This window comes from Loxodonta africana, chromosome 5 (assembly GCF_030014295.1).
Source record: "Loxodonta africana isolate mLoxAfr1 chromosome 5, mLoxAfr1.hap2, whole genome shotgun sequence".
NCBI lineage: Eukaryota > Metazoa > Chordata > Mammalia > Proboscidea > Elephantidae > Loxodonta > Loxodonta africana.
This window is the reverse complement of record NC_087346.1, coordinates 136,911,908-136,933,982: the sequence shown is the minus strand read 5'-3', so window position 1 is coordinate 136,933,982 and position 22,075 is coordinate 136,911,908. Positions and strand designations below refer to the sequence as shown.

The 22,075-nt window shown below is 38.9% G+C and overlaps 1 protein-coding gene across 1 annotated transcript in view; it reads right to left on the bottom strand.

Moving 5' to 3' along the window:
• Window positions 1-18,178: 18,178 nt before the first annotated feature.
• The window catches only part of PPARGC1A (PPARG coactivator 1 alpha), a 114,914-nt gene continuing 111,017 nt past the window's right edge, over window positions 18,179-22,075 (bottom strand). Inside the window, exon 13 of the mRNA XM_003411290.4 lies at window positions 18,179-18,445. Within this exon, the coding sequence (XP_003411338.1) occupies window positions 18,342-18,445 (104 nt within the window). The 3' untranslated portion in view covers window positions 18,179-18,341. The remainder of the gene's footprint in view (window positions 18,446-22,075) is intronic.

Below are 22,075 nucleotides of genomic sequence, written 5' to 3'. Positions count from 1 at the left end.
GTCAATTCCGACTCATTGTGACCCTATAGGACAGAGTAGAACTGCCCCATAGAGTTTCCAAGGACCACTTGGTGGATTTAAACTGCCAAGCTTTTGGTTAGTAGCCGTAGCACTTAACCACTTCACCACCAGGGTTTTCTTTTGGAGCACAGTTCTACCCTAAAGCATACAGGGTTGCCATGAGTCAGAATCAACACAACAGCAATGAGGAACCGGTTGTTGTTTTTCATTTTAGAATGGAAAGAGAAAGATCAGAGATGAATGTGCTAAATCTTTTTTTTTTTTTTCTATTTTGATAGCATGTTAGAATTGGAAGCTACCTCCTCCCTTTGCTTTCAAAAACCTAAACCCATTGCCACTGAGCCATTCCTACTCATCTTTCTCCCACAGAGCTGCTGGTAGGTTCGAAATGCTGACTTTTTAGTTAGCTGAGCACATAACCACTCAGGCACAAGGGCTCTGCCTTTACTTTAGACGTGTGAAATGGTGCCAAACAGTTTAGCAAATTGGCATGTACAGTTGGTCAGCCTTAAAAGTAGAACTAGAATCCAGAGCTCCTGGTTCCAATGTAGCACAACGTTTTTTTTGTTTGTTTGTTTGTTTTTGTTTCGTTACCCTTACTGTCTAGAATAGTGCGTGGAAACTGGAAAAAAAAGTGTTTTTTTTTGTTTGTTTTTAAATGTATCATTTTGACCTCGGAAACCCTACTGACGTAGTAAAGAGCTATGTCTGCTAACCAAAAAGTTGGCAGTTCAAATCCAGCAGGCACTCCTTAGAAACCCTACGGGGCAGTTCTACTCTACTATACGGTCGCTTTGAGTTGGAACCAACAGGGTGGCAGCAAGTTTGGTTTGGTTTTCGGTTTTTTTTTTGACCTTAGATTTCACTTCAATTTTTACTCTTTCAAAGACATTTCTATTGTCCATCTCAGCCACTAGGAGAAAAAGGGAGTGTGAATGTTTGGCAAGTTCTTTTTCATATATCAGGCCATGAAACTTTATAGTAACCCCACAGCAATAATTTTATTTTCTCTTTTTAAATTGAGGAAACTGAGGCTCAGAAGTGTACAGAAAAAAGTTCCCTAGTGTTACACAGCTAGGGGTGTCCTCATTATTTTTGTTTGTCAACTTTAACTTCATGGGGGGTTCAGTACTAACTCATATGCTTACTATCCAGAAAAAACCATTTCAAGGGGATAACCTTAATGATAATAAAAAACGGTAATAGATCTTTATAAAACTTTGTATTAGTATCCCCAAAAAACCATACCCATTGTCATAGAGTCAATTCTGACTCATAGCGACCCTAAAGGACAGAGTAGAACTGCTCCAAAGGGTTTCCAAGGAGTGCCTGGTGGATTCCAACTGCTCACCTTTTGGTTAGCAGCCATACCACTTAACCACTACACCACCAGGGTTTCCTTGTATTAGTATTAGGGACCGATAAGTTCTAAAGTGGAGCCAGAGCTTTGGGAAAAATTAGCAAAATTTTTCAAGAAAGGACAATCATTGAAAATAGCGTCAGAGTAATTAAAGAAGTAGGTGCATTCTTACGGAGCAAGCCTGTCCTTGTGGAGGAGTCTCAGCCTCTTGTGTTGGAAAGGAGTTAATGTAGTCACAAGCCGACATGTTGTTTTTATTCCTTACCCAGATCAGCCATAGCCTAACACTGCATTTCAAAGGACTGCTGATGGAAGCTCCACCTGAAACCTATTCTCCCAGATAAGTATCTTCATCCCATCCATCGTTTCAAGAAAAGAAATCTGACCGCGCCGCAGCATTTTCATCTGCTTTGGTTTCGGCTGGAGATAAACTGTGCCTGCTGCAAACTAATTAATATCAGTGAACTGGAAAGCAGAAATTGGGAAACAACAGGCTTCTTTTTTCTTGATAAACAGACTGCTAGGGAAGGGATGCACATGGATGTGACAATTCATTTGGCCATAGAAATGTCCAAAATAAGACATTTTTAGACAAATATTTGGGAGGCGTGAGCAAATCTCCTAGGGTTTCATCTATTTGAGCTCAGGTGAGTTTTTTTTTTATGCTAACTTTCAAGCTTCTCTAAAAGCAGAAAGCTCTAATCCTACAAAGGAATACCCCTAAAACAATAACCCAGAATCATTAAACTTGGCCAACTCCTAAAAAGCTGGCCCTGTGCCCTAGCCCTCTGCAAACATTCTCCACCCGAAGTTCTCACTTGGGTGGAGTATCAAAAAGCTTGGCCTGGGTGATGCGTAATCCAAGGAATCTAAGCTAGAAAAGAGATCTTGCAAAGCAAAAGATGCCTAGAAGGAAGAAGCAACAGGCAGCATCCCCAGAGCTAGCCTATATGTATGAGAAGTCCAAGAGCTCTGGGGAAATGTTTTGTATGGACTGGGAGGAGTGGGTTCACTTGCCTATCCTGAAATGGAGAAATGGAACTTCTGTCATAGCAAAGCTATCGTACCTGTGAATGAGCCAAGAAGAGGAAAAATGCCACCACACAAATATTCCTCATAGGCAATTTCTCAAAGAAGGCTTGAGGAATCATTTTCTCCCCCTCAAGAATCATAAACTGCCATTTTCATAGACACTTAAGAAGGATGATATTCTTCCAGGGCTAGGGCATTTGGGGATTCATTTAGCTAAATTTGAAATTCCTGCCGATTTTTATCCATCCATCTAGTCAGTCAGCCAACATTAAGGGCAAAGCAAATGCAAACTAGTAAATTGGACTGTGATATTCTGAGTGCAGAAGACACAAACATGAAGGAGTGAGTGAGGAGAGCTGTGTCAGGAAATTTTTGTAGAGAAAGCAGCACTCGAACTAAGTCATTGAAAAAAGCTAAGTGTCCATTGGCAGACATATTTGAGACACGCGTGGATGCCCTTAACTCCAGAAGCTATCTGGGAAGGGAGTTTTATTACTTCTGCTTCTCCCACTGTCCATTTCCAAATATCAAGGGTCAGCTCAGTCAATAAAGATCCCGAGGAGACTTCATTGTCCTTCCTCCCTCCTGAGTAATAGATTTGCTTCCATAAAACTTGGGACATTTCTCAGATATAGGGTCCATTACATTGTATGCATCCAACAGGTTGCAAATTCCTTGACGACAGGGCCTTTCATGGTTGTCACTTTGGTGACTAATTCAGTGCCTGAGACATAGTAGGTTTCTTTTTTTTTTTTGAAAGTTTGTGGAATACTATACATCTCTACACTTGATCAGGAGTTTCTTGAGGGTAGGAACTATATGATTCGTCCCTTCCATGTCTAGCACCCTTGTCTATGCCAACCAACTGGATGAGATCCATAGTTATGCCTATTCCAAAGACAGATGATCCAACCAAATGTGGAAACTATCGAACAATATCATTAACACCACATGCAAGTAAAATTTTGCTGAAGATCATTCAAAAGCAGCTGCGGCAGTGTATCCACAGAGAACTGCCAGAAATTCAAGTTGGATTCAGAAGAGGACATGGAACCAGGGATATCATTGCTGATGTCAGATGGATCCTGGCTGAAAGCAGAGAATACCAGAAAGATGTTTACCTGTGTTTTACTGACTATGCAAAATACATTCAACTGTGTGGATCGTAACGAATTACGAATAACTTTGTGAAGAAGGAGCATCCCAGAACACTTAATTGTGCTCATGAGGGACCTGTTCTTAGAACAAAAGCCAGTCATTTGAACAGAACAAGGGGGATACTACATGGCTTAAAGTCAGGAAAGGTGTGCATCAGGGTTGTTTGTATCCTTTCACCATACCTTTTCAATCTGTATGCTGAGAAAATAACCGGAGAAGCTATACTATATGAGAAAGAATGAGGCACCAGGATTGGAGGAAGACTCATTAACAGTCTGCATTATGCAGAAGACACAACCTTGCTTGCTGAAAGTGAAGAGGACTGGAACACTTACTGATGGAGATCAAAGACCACAGCCTTCAGTATGGATCATACCTCAACAAAAAGAAAACAAAAATCCTCACAACTGGACCATAAGCCACATCATGATAAACAGAGAAAAGATTGAAGTTAGCAAGAATTTCATTTTACTTGGACCCACAATCAACACCCATGGAAGAAGCAATTAAGAAATCAAATGAAAAAGTTATTAAAAAAAAAAAAAAAAGAAATCAAATGATGTATTGTATTAGCAAATCTGGTGCAAAAGACCACTTTAAAGTATTGAAAAGCAAAGATGTCACCTTGAGGACTAAGGTGCATCTGACCCAAGCCATGGTGTTTTCAACTGCCTCATACTGGACAATGAATAAGGAAGATTGAAGAAGAATTGATGCATTTGAATGTTTGTGTTTGTTTTAGTTATCTTGTGCTGGTATAACAAAATTACCACAAGTGGATGGCTTTAGCAAAGAGAAATTCACTCTCTCACAGTCTAGGAGGCTAGAAGTCTGAATTCAAGGTGCAGTCTCTAAGGGAAGGCTTTCTATATCTGTTGGCTCTGGGGGAAGGTCCTTGTTATTGATCTTCCCCTGGTCTAGGAGCTTCTCAGCACAGGGACCTTGGCTCCAAAGGACACATTCTGGTTCTTCCTTCTTGGTGGCATGAGGGTCTCCTGCCTCTCTGCTCACTTCTCTCTTTTATACCTGAAAATAGATTGACTCAAGATACAATATAATCTTATAGATTCAATCCTGCCTCATTAACCATAGAGATGGGATTTATAACACATAGGAAAATCACATCAGATGACTAAAATATGGACAATCACACAATATAGAGAATCATGACCTAGCCAAGTTGACACACATTTTGGGGGGCGGGGGCATAACTCAATCCATGACAGTGTTGATGAAGAATATTGAATATACCATGGACTGCCAAAAGAACCCATTGCCGTTGAGTTGATTCCAACTTATAGTGTCCCTATAGAATAGAGTAGAACTTCCCCATAGGGTTTCCCAGGAGCGGCTGGTGGATTCAAACTGCTGACCTTTTGGTTAGCAGTCAAATGCCTAACCACTGGGCCAGCAGGACTCCAAGGAACCAACAAATCTGTCTTGTAAGAAGTACACCATATATCCTTAGAAGCAAAGATGGCGAGACTTCATCTCAAATACTTTGGACATGTTATCGGGAGGGACCAGTCCCTGGAGAAGGGCATCATGCTTGATAGAGAATTAGCGAAAAAGATGACGACTCTCAAAAGAGGTGGATTGACACAGTGGCTGCCACAATGGGCTCAAACATAGCAACAATTATGGGATGGTGTAGGGCTGGAGTGTCATTCTGTTGTACATAAAGCTGCTATGAGTTGGAATTGACTCAATGGTACCTAACAACAAGATCCTCATCCTGATACTTGTTCTATAATTCTTGGAGTTTATTTTTGTTTTATATTCTCAGAGTCAATGAAATCAACTGAAATAGTATGTCTTTTCTTATTATTATTAGATTTCCCTTTGGGGAGAGGGTTTATCTTGGAGGGTTATGAGGATTTCCAGGGACTCTTATATGACTTGGTACTCAAGATGACTCATCAAAGCTCTCAAGAGATTCACAGACCAGTGGAGCCCTTCGGACAACTTATTCAACAAAAGCCTTTGGCCTGATCTATGTAGAGTTAGAAAATTCACAGTAATATATATCTATGGAAGTGAAATGTGATTATGTTTGTTGGGTAATAGGGGATCATGAAGAAGAATGGACAGAGCACGTGGGGAAGTAAGATCTTCTACCTCCAAATTTTCTTTAGGTCCAATCCCTTCTTGAATTTAGCCATCTGTTTACACTGGCCCTAGATATACAAAGGCCATCACCCCAAGAAAAACCATGCCCTCCAAACAGACCATGAACCAAATTCTAACCAGATTCCCCCAGAATAAAATACTGCATTTTCCCCATTAGGTCTAGCTTCCTTTCAACAATCCCTTTCTCACTCGGCCCGTGAAATGAATGACGAAGAGATTATTTTCTGCACAAATTGGTAGAAAAACCCTGATGCAGATAGTTCCCCTTCTGATTGCAGCCATACTTCCGCTTACTGAGTATCACATCAAGTAGTGGTTCAGGGGTTTCAAAGGGGAGCTCAGCAAAAGGAAAAAAAAAAAAAAAAGCCACAAAGTTTTTCAAGGTACCTACTGCAGAGTTATCAGGTCATAGATCTAAATGTCAGCGCTGTATGCATGATTTGGACATTTCTAACTGATTTGGTAACTTTTTTTTTTCTTCATTTTTATCTGCATGCATGAAGTGCTTTGGAATACTGAAACAATTTAGAATCATACTTAGTTTGCAACAGTTCAATTAACTTAAGTGCTGAAACATGCTCTCCAGCTAGTAACTAGTTTAATTTGTTACTATTACAAGAAATAATTCCTTCAGGGTTGGGGCTCCCCGATATCCTCCCTGGAGAGGGCATAGCTAGGTATAGGCATGTGGGAATGGAAAGGCCAAGAGTCCAGCAAAGATCTCTGACTTAACAAAGGAGAATACCAAAGAACCCTTTTGCTTATATATAAAAAAAAAAAAAAAAAACTACCTAGATATGGGTTTCCATATTCAGCTCTGATTTTTATGACCTCCCGTTCCCTTAGAACAACTTTATAACCACTCAATAAGCCAGATGAGGGTGTGGATCAAGGGTTGAAGACTTTTAAAACTATTGCGTAAATGTTCTTTGCCTTGAGCCAAAGTGATAAATAGGAAACCAAGATGAACGTCAGGAATGCTGTGAAGGCTGATTAGCTGGGACAGTTGTAGCAGCTGCTAAGGCAACTCCAAACACCTGGAAAGAAGGATTTCCTTCTGGTTTACACCAAGGCTGAATTGTTCTAATTGCATTTGCATTAAAAGGGACTGCTGGCAAATTGCAAAAGGATACATACAGTAGGAAAACATTATGTAAATTTTAAAAAGACACAAAATAATACTGCATCTTACTTTTAGATATATGGAAATGCAGTTTAAAAAAAAAAATGGATGGGAGTAATATACACCAAACACAAGGTAGAGGTTAATACTGAGGAGGGAGGGAGAAAAAAAGAATAGATGTCTGATTTGTCTTAAAAGCGAACTTAAACACGTAGGATAAAATGTTAACATCTAATAAATCAGGATATTAAATATTTGGGACTCTGTTCTACTATTTTAGGCACTTATAAGTATGTTTGAAATGCTTTGTAATGAAAACTTAAAATATTTTTAAGAGTCCGTGACAATACCAGCTTTCCAGTGATCATCTCTTGAAAATGCTTCTCCCACCATAAAGACTACAATACCTAGATTATTTTTGTTAACGTTCATGGAATTCCAAAGGTCCAAGTCCATGACATACATTGTCCTTCTTTCCCACTTCATGATGTTGATGGGTCTCATTGAGCATGGCCACTGGATTGGAGACAGTACCCAGGCGTTGAAACACTAAAGAGCGAGCCTCATTTTCTCTACCACTGGTGTCAGGGGCAACAAGAACATTACTACCCCCACCATGGATTGAATTATGTCCCCCCCAAAATGTGTGTATTAATTTGGTTAGGCCATGATTCCCAGTATTCTGTGGTTGTCCTCCATTTTGTGATTGTAATTTTGTGTTAAAGAGGATTAGGGTGGGATTGTAACACCCTTACCAGGTTGCATCCCTGATTCAGTGTACAGGGAGTTTCCCTGGGGTGTGGCCTGTACCACCTTTTATCACTCAAAAGATAAAAGGAAAGGGAAGTAAGCAGAGTGCTGAAAACCTCATACCACCAAGAAAGCAGCACCAGGAGTAAAGCCCATCCTTTGGACCTGAGGTTCCTGCGCTGAGATGTTCCCAGACCAAGGGAAGACTGATGACAAGGACCTTCCTCCAGAGCCGGCCGACAGAGAGAGAGAAAGCCTTCCGCTGGAGCTGACACCTGAAGTCAGACTTCTAGCCTGCTGGACTGTGACAGAATGAACTTCTCTTCATTAAAGCCATCCACTTGTGGTACTTCTGTTATAGCAGCACTAGATGACTAAGACACCTCTCCAAGGTCATCCATAAGCTAGGATTTTGAATGTCTACTGCTTGATGTCCACAGTAATTCTAAGACCTAAATATAGGACAGTTATCGTGGTAGAGAGAAATACCTCTGCGAAAGTGTAAGAAAATCCTCTACCATGACCAACTGATATTCAATCTAGCACTGTGTTCTATCAATGAGTATAGCCACAGGAATGAGGAAGGATTCAGGCTAAAAGTGGCTTGTCAGTGTGCCCATTGATTGTCGCATATTGCAGCCTTAAACCAGAAACTTTTTAGTAGTGCTTGGAAAACCGTGAAGAGCTATACAGTATTGATTATTTTTATTATTTAATGCCTCAGTGGTAGTGGTGTACCCACCAAAACATGAGTCTATTTTAATGCAGGGAATACTTCTACCTCTTTTAAAAAATTGGTTACTAGTCCTTTTAAGTCAGATTGTATAACAGGAATAGCCTCACGATTCCTGCCCGTTACGTAAAGGGATCCCTGGCTTCAGCCTTCGTGGATATTGGTTACACAGCAATACATTTTCCAGAAAACAGTATATATTCTGACATTCACACTAAGAGACTTGGCAAGAGTGTTCTACAATTGCTATTAGGAAATACACATTTTATTTTTCTCTCACTACACTGCCAGCTAGATTGTCGGTGTAGGATCCTTGTTTAATTCCCCTAGCATGGGGAACAGTGCCTAGCATAGCTTCTAGCACACTGGAGAAGTTCAATGAATGTGGAATGAATGAATGTTGTATATGCAGAGTCTGACTCTGATAGTTAATTACATGTTTCAACTTGCCTAGGCTATGGTGCCCAGTTGTTTGGTCAAAAGCTAGTCTAGCTGTGAATCTGAAGGCATTTACATGTGACTGACATTTAAACCAATTATCATAAGTAAAGCAAACTACTCTCCATAATGTGGTGGGCCTTTTCCAACTAGTTGAAGGACTTAAGAGGAAAAAACTGAGTTTCCTTGAGGAAGAAGGATTCTGCCTCAAGACTGTAATATATATATCCTGCCGGAGATTCCAGCCTGTTACCTGGACCACTGATTTCAGACATAAGACTTGCCAGAGTTTCTACCCTGTCACCTACTCTGTGGATTTTGGACTTGACAGCTCCCAAATTCCCATGAGCCAATTCCTTAAAATAACTCTTCCTATATATACATATATCTTATTGGTTCTGTTTCTCTGCGAGCCCTAATATCATGCAGCTTTCAACTGGATGGTAACAGTACAACTACACAAATTTTTCAATAATTATCTCCAATGGAAAAATGTTTCTTTTGAGCATTAATATTTTATTTGTGAAAGTATAAGATTTAAGAAAATAAGTTTTTGGATCAACTAAACTTTGCCCAAATCTGGACAACTACATAACTTCTCTAAACCTCCATTTCATCCTCTGATAGTTGCATACCTACTTCATTCTTTGGTTCGAGGGATTAATGAGGAAAATTCTTTTAAAGAACCAAGCTAAGTGCCTAAAAACCCATTGTCGTCAAGTCATTTCTGATGTGTTACAGAAGTAGAACCGCTCCATAGGGTTTTCTTGACTGTAATCTTTACAGAAGCAGCTCACCAGGCATTTCCTTGATGGAGCCACTGGTAGGCTGGAACTGCTGGCCTTTTGGTTAGCAGCCAATCACAAACCACTTGCAAAGTGCCTGGAAGATAGCAATTCTACAATAAAGGTTGGCTGATAGCATTATCATCATCATTACTGTTTCAGTCAAATCCCGAATCTACTGGACGTTCAAATGGAGGGTAAATTTTCACTCTTACCCTCTCACTGGAACAGGAAGTTTCATCTAATGTTAAAATGAGGAAGCCAGAAGTTTTCTTTTGAGTCAGATTAAGCAACATCATTACCTAAGGTTAAATTGCTGGGAAACAAGATAACCAGGTGTGTCACTAAGAGATGCTTTAAAGAAAAGAAGTCTCCAAGTTCATGAAGTTGCCAGATAGAGCTGGTAAGGCTAAGCTTTTGAGGGTGAAAAGAGCAAATAAAGCCTTTAATCCATCCCCATGTCATGAATTTAAAAGTCTCCATGATGTCTAACCTATATCACTTCTGAGGGGCGTCAAATTTAATCTCTGAAATGTTGAAAGTCTGTGAAAGTCCCTTGGTGCAGATGGCTTCTTTTGGCTGGCGAAATAAGATCAATTAGAAGGAAGGAGAAGCCTTCCTCAATGCATCATTGGAATATGATGAGCCCTGTTTACTGCATGCAGGTAGGGGCATCTTTTTATCATTCCCTAAAACTAAAGCTAAAATGTCCTATCCAAAAGACCTGGCTATGGAAATCCCTAAGAACTTCCTATCAATTTAGTAGCCAAGGCAATAAATAGGATTTTAATTAACTCCTTTGAGCAAACACCAGGCTACCAAAGGCCAGTGGCTCTCTGGCTGACACAAAACTACCCACACGCATCAAACCACCACTTTAAGGTCCATTCCATTCTGAACTACTCTACTAACCCAGCTGTACAATCACTTCTTTTTTTTCTACAACCACAAGGAAGGAGTCGGCATAAAAGGCAAATAAGAAACCCTGGAGAACTTTTGTCCAAACCTTGCTTTGTACCTGAAGTTCAAAAGTGTTTGGTTAACCTTCTATTTATTCCTTCTTTTTCTTTCAGCTGACCTTTCTAGTCTTAGTCTTTGCCATGGTGTGCCATGGCAGACGGGGCAAAATGAGACCCTGGCACCATGTGACAAAGGAACTCTTATGAGCTATGAATTGTTCCATTCATCAGGTACACACACTCCCTTTTCATGCCACCTCGCCTGCCGTGGAAATGGAAAAACCTCAGCCTAACGTACAGCTGCTTCTGACCCTCCAGGTACTGAGATTAGTATGGTAGGCCAGACATTGGGTGCTAAACTCCAGTTTTCACTTTCCCTTCAATTATTTTCATATTGGATAGTATGAACTGAAATTCAGATTGTTGACACTGGGAAAAGCAGCTCATTGAATGGACACCAGGCTGTTTTTCCTATGTAGTCAGATAATTACAGGAGAATAAAGCCATGCATGGCACTTGATCATTGAGTTACCTGACATGAAAGTAACACGGCGACATCACATGATTGTGTGACCAGTTTACTAACTTACCCTTCTCTAGGAAGCAGGGAAATTAATCATCATTCTGTGACAGTGTACACATATTCCTGCCAACAAATAGGGAAGTGCTTACAGAGAGCACTACCTCTAAGCATTAGGAGACATTGGTCATACATACATTTGACTAAAGGGTATAGTGATCAAGCTGAAAACCTGCTAAATGGTGGAACTAGGAATAAAATAAGCACAGCCCAATTTTCTCTTAAGAATTGAGTAGGTCTTTTAAGTGCATTGTGAAGTTATGATTGGAATAAGCAAGAGATCTGGTTGGAAATGAAGTAAGAAAACAAGGCTATGAGTGAAGACAAGACTTGATTTTCAACACCACCAAAGTCAATCAATGGAAAGTACCTGCAAATTTCCTTAAATGACTTGCTTGAGGACATTGTGCGGTAACTATATTACCATAGCCATTTTTTTTCCCATCAATTAGTATTGTTAAAGATAAACTTGACTATAGAGTTCCTAACGGCAGCAAAAATAAATTCCCTCCAATTAAGTAGTCTAATAAGCTATTTAGGATTTTACCACTTAACATTCTTTCCTTCCCATTTAATTTTGGCTTTCACTTGGATGTCATCTTGTTGAAAATCCATCACAGAAAACTATGTGGGAAAAAAAAAAAAAAAGATGATGTTGCTAAGTGCCCCTGATGTTCAAAAGCAAGCAGAAGCACAATATTTTTTCTAAATCACCCCAGGTTTTTCCCTAATAATTCAGTTCCTTCCTACTAAAAATTAATATATGAAAATGGTCAATATGCAAATTCAAATATCACACTAGCGACTTGCCTTCAGTAAGTGCTATATGCATAAATTTGAAACAATACAATATTTTAAGGTTCTTGATTATAATATTGCCTTGGTGTGCATACTTGCATGTATAATTACGCTCATTTAATTTAATCATGAAATATTATGGGATCATTGGGTTTTCTCCTCTAAAAGTTCTCTCACTTTCTTCTTTGAATTAATTCCACTTTGCCCCCTTCTGTAAGTCAGCTGATAATAAGCAATGGTTTTTGAGCTAAAAGGAAGATAGTCATGTTCCTGCAGAATTATGGACAGAAAAGAGGTATGTTGGAAGATGGTGGTGGCCCCTTGCCCTTCACACGCATACTAGCCATGGAGATAGTAGACTTTTCAGTAGAACCTGGTCCTAGAAATATTCACATTTTATGGCTGTTTCTTTCTACAAGTTTCCAGTGTTCCTGAATGCTGAGAATTTGCCCCGGGGTAGTCACCTGATTATAATACAAGCAAGTTGGAAACCAGCCCATGTGACTGACATTCCACATGCTTGACTGGAGTGGAGCTTTGGGGACTCGGCAGAATTACGGGAATCACAAGGGATGTACTGAGGGGGGCAAGAGGGTAAAGGACATTTAACTTCTCAGTGCACTAGAAGAACAGATACTGTCAAAGCCAAGTAGCATAAATCTGGCCATTTTGAATGAAAAGGAAGAATCATAGTACATGACATAGGTCATTGCATATTCTCTTTCCCCCACCAAAGAAATTTTCTTTTCTTCTTCTCAGAAAAACTACATTGCTTTTCCCCAACATATTAATGGAGACCCGTGGAAAGAAATTAGACTATTTTGGACCTATCGATAAAATCTATACAGCACCTTTTCCCCAGGGATTAATTCAGCTTTTGATGAAATCTTTCTGAGATTTAAATCATGATGTTACAAACCTCCAAGGAAATCCTCTATGAGTTGTGACCTTCTTTATTACTCTCCACTGTTTGATAAAGTAGCAAGATAGATTTAATGGTGTGCAGTGTGTTTGCAAGCAAGGGATAGCAATGAGAATTGGAAAATGTAAGATTAATATAAATACTGCAAAGAGTACACTTTGGTGAGAATGTTCCTTAATTAATACTGAGTTACAACTCTGTAACTAGTCACACTAGTGTCAAACGAGCATCATAATACTGTTAGGGCTGTAAGTTATATCCAATGATTAGCCAAATAACCCTACAAAGAAGAGAAAACTGGCAGTGCTGAAATAGAATTTAGGCTCACTCTTACCTTTTATGTAGTTTAGACAGATTTAGTTTGGAGGACTTTTGAATTGAGACAAGCTCTTTTTAAATAAACTATTCATATCAAGTGCTCATTTATTTTTGTCAGCCTAATTTCGGTTTCAATAATTATTTTGCCATTAGTATCATCAAGGATGGAAGTGATTTAATGTTTTGAGGACAACATGAAATGAATCCTTTATCTTTAATCAGGACATCCTAGTAACAAACAAGGGGCTAATATTGCTGCTTCTTAAAATCCCTCATTTTCTGTCTGCCCTGAAAGGGCTCATAAGGGTAAACCGTTAACCCTGAAAAGGAAAGCTTGCATTATTTGAATGCCCTTGCTGGTTCCAGCCAGAAGATTAAAAATGCCCATATAATTTAAGCATCATTGAAGACGAGTCAGGATCCAAGGTTTATCCACTGAATCTTAGGAGTGCTTAGAATTCACAGTTGCAGATGAAGGCGACATCTGAGCGTGATAATGGTAGGTGCGTGTGTGTGTGTGTGTGTTTTCCCCTTTTGATGAATTAGTAATATTCACACTAATATAGAAAATAAATTGATCCATGGGAAGTCCTCCACGTGTTATTTAGGAGATTTCAATGCACTATTGATAGCGCTATCACATTTCCAGTAATTGCAAATATTTTCTTTTTCTCTAGGAGACTGGGGAGGGGGGTGGTGTAAACACAGGTTGCCATGAGTCAGAAGGCAACAGGCTATGGTACTTCTCCACCTTTCCCCAATGGTATGCTTATGTTGGGTCTTGCAGTGCAAGTGGTTGGCAGAGGGCATGACCATCTGAAATTGGAAGCAGGTGGAGCAATAATCACACATCTTTTGTCATTCGGACCACTGCCACCTACCAGGCACAATGAACATCCTAACAGGAAGACCCATCAGCAGCTATCAGCTCATCCTAAATTTAACCTGATGGCTTACCCATGACACAGGACTGTATCCTGTGACAAGTCTTCTCCTCAAGAGATAGTCCATCTAGAGTAGAATTGCTCCCGAAGCTGAACAGCTAGCAGCTTTCTCCTTAGGGGCAATGGGTGGCTCTTAAAAATATATACTCTCCAAAGTTAAGTACAAAAACAGAGCTAATCCATTTGATAAAGTCACAGGTCACCTTTCACCTTTTAATGTTCTTTATAGAGATCACCAGGTCTGCTTTTGCCTCTTGAAAGAAGATGAGGGGAAACACAGAAGGTGCCCACATTACCTGAGAGCTGAAATCCATTAAGTCCATGAATACAGAAAAGCAGGGAGAAAGGGAGGGAGAGCCAGAAAGGAAATTGGATAATAATAAGAAAGCAATGTGTACTGATCTGAGAAACATGCCAGGAGTTTGGTTCCGATAAATAAGAAAAGCAGAAGTAGATTTGAAACATTCGTTTCCCTTTATTAGCTCAGTGAGGCTGATGTGTACTGCACATTTAAAAAAAAAAAAAATCACAGGAATTTTCATACAATGAATAAAACCACAACAATACATGTAGAATTGGCAGGTGGAAAAAAAAAAAAAAAAAAAAAAAAAGCCCGGCAAGGGCTCAACTAGTTGCTCACTTTCCCTGTTCAGCATAGTTCAACCAACAGTATTACACTTTCACCTACAGAGCTGAAAGCAGCTCCATCAAATCAGCAGTTCACATTATTGAAAATGTCTGTCACACAGGTACAAATTTAGAATCATCACATTATATTACATGGCTATTCTAGGTCATCTATAGATCAGGTCTTAGACTACAGTGATTGAAGTTCTCGTCACAGCCATCAAAAAAGGACACGTAATCATTACCTACTGTAAGCTCACATCTAAAGGCATGAAAAGGTTTCCTTTTTTCAACTGACCCAACCATCATACCCAAATAGTGCAAAGTTCCCTCTTTGTTGCTTTGAATGTCGACAGCCCAACCGTTGTTCTCAGAGTTGTTTAGCAAAAAAATTGATTCTGTTGCACTGGGAGAATTATTCAGCTACATCTCTTTAAAAATAAAATAAAATAAATAAAACCCCACATTTCAAAAGCACCAGTTCAGTTACCAAAATTGTTGGTGTGGTACTTACCACAGCATGAAGGTAATGGCCCACGGTCATCTAAAAATCCTACAGATCTATGCTGAAATTTGCCTCCAGTCAGGATGGGATGCATGCGTTAATTTGAAATATTCTCTTCCAAAAATAATAAAGAAATAAAATAAGAGGAACCCAGTTTACATTTTGATGGGCTACCCACAGTGTCTGCATAAAATACAAAAGCTCTGTTCTGATGGTTTCCTGATTCTTTCTTTGCACTAATTTTAGATGCAATTTGAGGTCCATGGAGGAAAACTATCTTCCTTGTAACTATATTTGTCAGGCCAGAGAGGGGAGAAATTCACCCTCAACATGAAATTGGTAGTGCTTTCTTTTGATAAATAAGGAGAGAAACCAAGTCTTTTACTCACGTCAGCAATCCAGGGCAAAAAAAGAGAATGGATTTAAAATTGGATCACAAAGAATTTAAAGGCAAAATAGATAACATATCTGGTCCTTGAACACATAATATGATTTACTAAATATTGATTTCTTAAAAATAATTTATTGCTCTTAATAGTTTTTTTTTGTATTCTTATTATTATTCTACAACAGAAGATATTCAAACTTCAGAAAGAAAGACTGTAAACTTGAGTTTGGCGTTCACACAGAGTTAAAATACCTGCATTTTACCTACAGAACAACAAGAATGAGGCGGATTAAAGATGTGTTACTGTCGTAACGCAGAACCTGTGAACAAGTTCTTTTTCTTTATTTTATAATATTTTTATTGCTTTCTATCTACTTAGAAATAAGAAGCCAAAAAATCAAGCAAGCATCCAACAGGACAGACAGTGGATTCACTCAGAACACAATATGCTGGTGATAACTGAATGCAGCCATCAAAATGAGCTGCATTGGCCTGGGGGTGAGATCCGGTTTATAACATTGAGTTGGGCAAGAGAAAGGGAAAGAACTATTAAGTGGTAGATCTATCATGTCTTCCAAGTCATGTCTGCCAAACAGTGATCGAATCTCAATTTAGAAACGTGAATACACAGTCCAAACTTTACTGAATTCTGTTCCAGGGACTCCACACTCAGAAGAAATCCTGATGCTCAAAATGGAGGTTTTTCTGAAGTTTTTTTTTTTTTTAATTGAATTTAGCAGAAGCAATGTCATCAAGAACAACATCATGGTCACATCAGAGGCCATGCCAGTGCAAGTAGAAACACTGCTTCTGCAAAAGCTGAATTTTTTTTTTCCAAATGAAGCACTTAAACTCCAACCTGACAATTGCCATGCACCCTAGGTAGAAAATTTCCACTGGCTTTATTATTTTCATCATCTCATAATTTATAATAAATAGACTATCTGCAACTGATAAATATGTCTCTTTAGTAAACAAAGGAATGAAAGATCAGTATTTATACAGGATGCATAACTGTAAAAAATACAGATAAATACCATCATCATACTCTGCCAAGGGAAAGAGATACTGGCTTCAAAGATAGTCTTCAGACACACATTAATTATTGTAAAAATCATACTGTAATTATTACCTCAGCATTTTGTATCAAATTAAAATCACAAAAATTAAAACAAAACAGCATTTTTAAAAAGATTTTTGACCTCTAGTTTCAAAACTACTGTTGATAGAGAAAATAAAAACATTTTTTAATGGTTACCCATTGAGAGACTTTACATAAAATCATGATATTGTCTAGAAAAATTTTAGATGAGAAAATTTTCATTCCCCTAACAAATCCAGTGTATAAAACTTCAAAGAAAAACAAGCAACAAGAAAATGTGGAAAAATATCGCAGAAGTGGTTAACACCTTTAGGGGACCGGGATATTTCTTGACAAGATGCTTAGATTGAAGCTCACCTAAGAGGAGATGGATGGTGTAAAGCATCATTTCGTTGTTGTTGCGCTCAACAGACACACACACTGTCTTTTTTTTTTTTTTTACAATCAAATATATATAAGCAATAAGTTCAGCTTCTAAATATGTTAGTGTACAATAATTGTTTCACCTCATAATTACATCTGAATATTCTTGATTAAGAAAAATTTAGCAGTTTTGAAAAGAAAGCTGCATTTACAGTGCATAGCTGTAACAAAAAAAGAACATTGTTGTCTAGTATGTACACAAAATAAAAATACTCCATTTAACATCTGTAAATACTTAACTACATCAGAGAATGTAGCAATTACACTGTCTGAATACCTCCCAGAGAGTTCTACTCAACTCTCCTTAGTCATGTAACACCGCGTCCACTCCTCAGAAAGGACCACCGAACAAGCTGCACGCTTGACCACTGAAAAGGCCTTTTTGACATTTGCAGTAGAAGATCAACATTTTGGACATTTACATGGGTGTCAGGATAAAGGACGAACTACAGAAACTTCAAAATGTTAGGAAAGTTTTAGCCTTCTGGTGCCCGCAGTATCCTCTCCCACCCAGACTCCAAGGCAAAAGGAAAATAAGAAAAAATTGGGGGGGGGGGGCGGGGGAGAAAGAGAGAGAGAGAGACAGGATACTAGTTCTACAGAACCTGTCGTTTCTTCAGGATTGTCATATACTCATCGCATTACGAGAGAAGCTCGCTTCAAGTTGATTTTGCACTTCCTTAAAAAACAGAGTACGGTGGCCGATGCCCAGACATCAGCGGCTGTCACTTTAGGGTGGTTTGTGGTTGGTTGGTTTTCTTTCCTTTTTAATTCGTATATATGTATATTTTTCCTTTTGAATAGAATATGAACATTTTTCAGTTCTAGGTTTTAAGTGTGTCTTCATGGAACTGCTGCCACTTGAAGTGGTTTGCCCTTGCACACTGTCGTCAGGTGTCCCTAATCCCCACCTGTCTACACACATACTCCCCCAAAATTAGGCACGCACACACGCACACACACGCACACACTCCATCACCAAGAGACTCCAGGGAAAGCAAAGCTGACACCCATGAATAAACACGTGCTTACTGGATATCTATACTGTCTCTTTCCTCTTCAGCAGCTGTGTTCGTGTAAACCATTGCTGTTGTTCTTGTTGTATTGTTGCTGTTTTGTTTTGTTTTTGTACAGAGAGTGTAAAGTAGGAGAAATTCCTAAGTATGACTTCCAATAGTCTGTTAGGGAAGGCCACGCTGTCCCATGAGGTATTCACGCGTCTGTCATCCTCAGCCAGGGAACATGTTACCTGCGTAAGCTTCTCTGAGCCTCTTTCAGTAAACTATCGAAATCCAGAGAGTCATACTTGCTCTTGGCGGAAGCAGGGTCAAAGTCATCAGAGTTTGAATCTGAAAGAAACCAAAGGCAGGTCAGATGCATCTTTTGATGATGGCCATTGATTCATTTATTCCAGTTCAAGGTTATCTGGTTCAAGAGCAATTTATCCTAAAAAATTTATCCTATCAATGTATTTTTAAAAGAATGCCCAACTTTTATTGAATCAGTACCAATAATTTTTTAGGGGGAGGGAGGAGAGGGTAAGCTTTCCAAACACTCATCTATTGACTCATTTTAGACTTAAAACACTTGTGAGAAGTAGGCAGAACAGACTAGACTTAATTTCTCCATTTTATAAATGAGGCCCTCCTGTCCCCTCTGTCCCCAGGTATGTTAAATGACTTGCCGGAGGTTTCTCAACAACTTAGAAGCAGATATTAGGAGCAGAAGCTGGAACTGATATTCCTGTTCAATGAGATTGATTTCATGGAGCAGAAAGTCTAGTTGAGCGGGACTTCCTCCATTCCCCACCCTGCTGCTCCCTTTTAAGGCAGAGGGGACATACAATCCAGTCATTCACGCTGGTTTCTCAGGTGACTTCAGTAATAGTAGCGCAAACTCTCCCCAGTTTAAAAACTCCAGGGGAATACCTCACGTACAACCGAAAACCAAACCAAACCAGTTGCTGTTGAGTCAATTTGACTCATGGTGACCCCATGCGAGTAGAGTAGAATTGCATTCCATAGGGTTTTTAAGCATGTCACCTTTTGGAAACAGATTGCTACACCTTTCTTCTGAAACACTTCTGGGTGGGTTCCAACCACAATCTGTTGGTTAGTAGTCAGTTGCTTAGCCATTTGGGCCACCCAGGGATTCCTGCCTCGTGTCCGAATCCAGAAAAACAAACCAGTTGCCAGTGAGACAGTTCTGACTCACGGTAAGCCCGTGTGTGCAGAGTAGAACTGTGTTCCACAGGATTTACAGGACTGTGTGACCTTTCATAAGCAGATCACCAGGCCTTTCTTCCAAGGGATCTCTGGATGGATCTGAACTGCTAACCTTTCAGCTGGTAGTCAAGCACTTAATCATTTGTGCCACCCAGGCTGCCTGTCTCATGTCCAGAGAGGGTAAATTCAGCCTCTTTATTCAATCAGAGGAGAGGAAAAATATAAGGGTACAAGTAAAGTCATTTCTATTTTTTGGTCCTTAAACTAGTCCAAGTTAGCTTTCGTTAGCTTTTGTGGAAAGTTCCACATACCATTTCAAATAGACCTTAACAAAATAGATACGTTTTAGCAATGTTGACTGTGAAGTGGAATTCTGTTAAATATTTCTGATTTTTCTCCACTGCCATGTATGACAAAATCAGATATTTCTGCTGGTCTGGCAAGTGAGAAAGGGCGCCCTTGGGAATATAATGGAATATTCAGGAATATGATAGACTCTTGCAAATACATTCACTCCTTTGAAAGCACTTATTTGAAGAGGAAATGGAGATGCAGGGGAAACAAAACCCTTCTGATCAAAAATTAGCAAGCCTACTAAAAGATGAACATGTCATGTTTTACCCAGAATGGAAATGTTCAAAGTGACAGAAGAGTATAATACTAGATATTCTGGAGGCATAGTCATTGACCTCTCAAGGTGTTTCGCTGAAGAGGTTATGATCCCTCAAGATCTCCAGCAAAAGGTTGATTTCTCCCCTTCTCAGCTTCAATATTTGAACGAACTTTGATTTAAAGACAAGGAAATTCCTTCACTTATTTATTTTATTTCACCCTTATGATCCCTTTTCTTTACTGAGTTTTTCAGGAAATTTTTCCAGGGAAGAACAACAACGAATACTACAGACCACTTCACACATTAAAGCAAAGACAAGAATGGTCAATATTTCCTCATTAATATCTGAAATGCTCAATTCTTAAAGTACACTTGCTTTGACCTGTCCCTTCATAGGCTAATGAATGGTTTACTTGTAATACTAACGCCTCATGAGCAGCTGTTGCTCAAACCAAAATCTTTTGCTAGGGATTAAAAAAAAGAAAAAAGTCCTACTCATTGCTAGAAATTAGCCTGAAATCAGAATTCCACTTGCTTCATGGACCAAGAAGAAAGATTCTCCCAGTGAGGACAGCCTGTCTGACCAAAGGTCAAGCATGGAACCATCTAGAATATGCATTCAGGTCATCTCTTCCTTCGAGGAAATTTTTTTAAATATTTAATTTTTCCTATCTTTGGGTTATTCAGCCCAGAATTTCCACCTTTCAGTATTTTCGTTTACAAACACTAAAACTATATTTTAGAACAGTGGTTCTCAAGAGTGGCTTCATTGTAAAATAGGATGGCCGTTGTTCACAAATAGACCTACTTTCACACTAATATACTCTATGGCACACAGTAGGTACCCACACAACCTTTTTGGTTTCGTGAAAATAGAATGTGGTTACATGCAATTCCTGAGGCAGTAACGTTCCTTTCTTGCCCGTTGAATTAACATATTGAAACAAAAGTAAGAGAGTAGAATATTTTTGACAGGAACAACTTATTTATTAAAATAATAACTAAATAAATATCAAATAAATAAAATAAAAATCATTATTTTACAAAATAAATTGCCAGTAAATAACAATCCTGCTTTAATAGAAATAAATCATTTCACAATTATATTCCTAGCACCTAGAAAACTACTGGCACAAAGTAGGTGATCAATTAAAATTGCTGAATAAATTTTCTTGAATTGGGGTATATGTGTTATATACTCATGGTGTTGATAAAGTAATTAATTTCTTTGAGTTAATAAAGAATTTGTGATGACCGTGGTATTTATTTCATCATATTTGTTCATGTTCTACACCACAAGTAATTTCTCATCAAAACTATTATTTTTTTATACTGACCAATTCCCTCTCTTCTTGTCCTATAGTCCAAGTTTAATTTTTCTTTGTCTTTCCTCTTTAAGACGTTCGTCAAGGTCTTTGAGAAAGATTGATTTGCTTATACGACAGTAGACAAAAAGGCACACAGGCTACAGGTTCATGTTGTTGTTAGTTGCTATCTCGAGCTGGCTCCAACTCATGGTGACCTTATGCATAACAGAAGGAAACGTTGCCTGGCCTTGCACCATCTTTATGATCATGGGACAGATTTATAAAGAAACAAGATTTAAATCCTGGCTTCACCACGGTAGCTTTAAACAAGTCACTTTAAATTCCATGTCTCACTTGTAACCCTGGCTTATACATAGTATCTGGAATCCTCATGTTTTGCTTTAACACCATTGCAGCTATCCATTAACTACCCACAGTAGTTGAGAAAGAGGATGTGTGACCTAAATTAATTTCCAGGAGCAACTAAAAAACAAGATTCAATTTATCTAAAATGATAGGTTACTTTTTTTGTCTTGGTAAACTAAATTATCCTGGGCCAAACATGATATCCTTCTATGAGGTTCTGTTCCTGCTTATGATATGTCCAAAGTAAGTGAGCTGAAGTCTTGTACAATATTCTGTGAATCCATAGGGTTTTCACTGGCTAATTTTCAGAAGTAGATTGCCAGGCCTTTCTTAGTCTGAAAGCTACACTGAAGCCTGTCTACCATGGCTGACCCTGTTGGTATTCGAAACACCGGTGGCATAGCTTCCAGCAGCGTACCAACACACAAGCTACCACAGTGTGGCAAACTGACCGATGGGTGGTGGAAA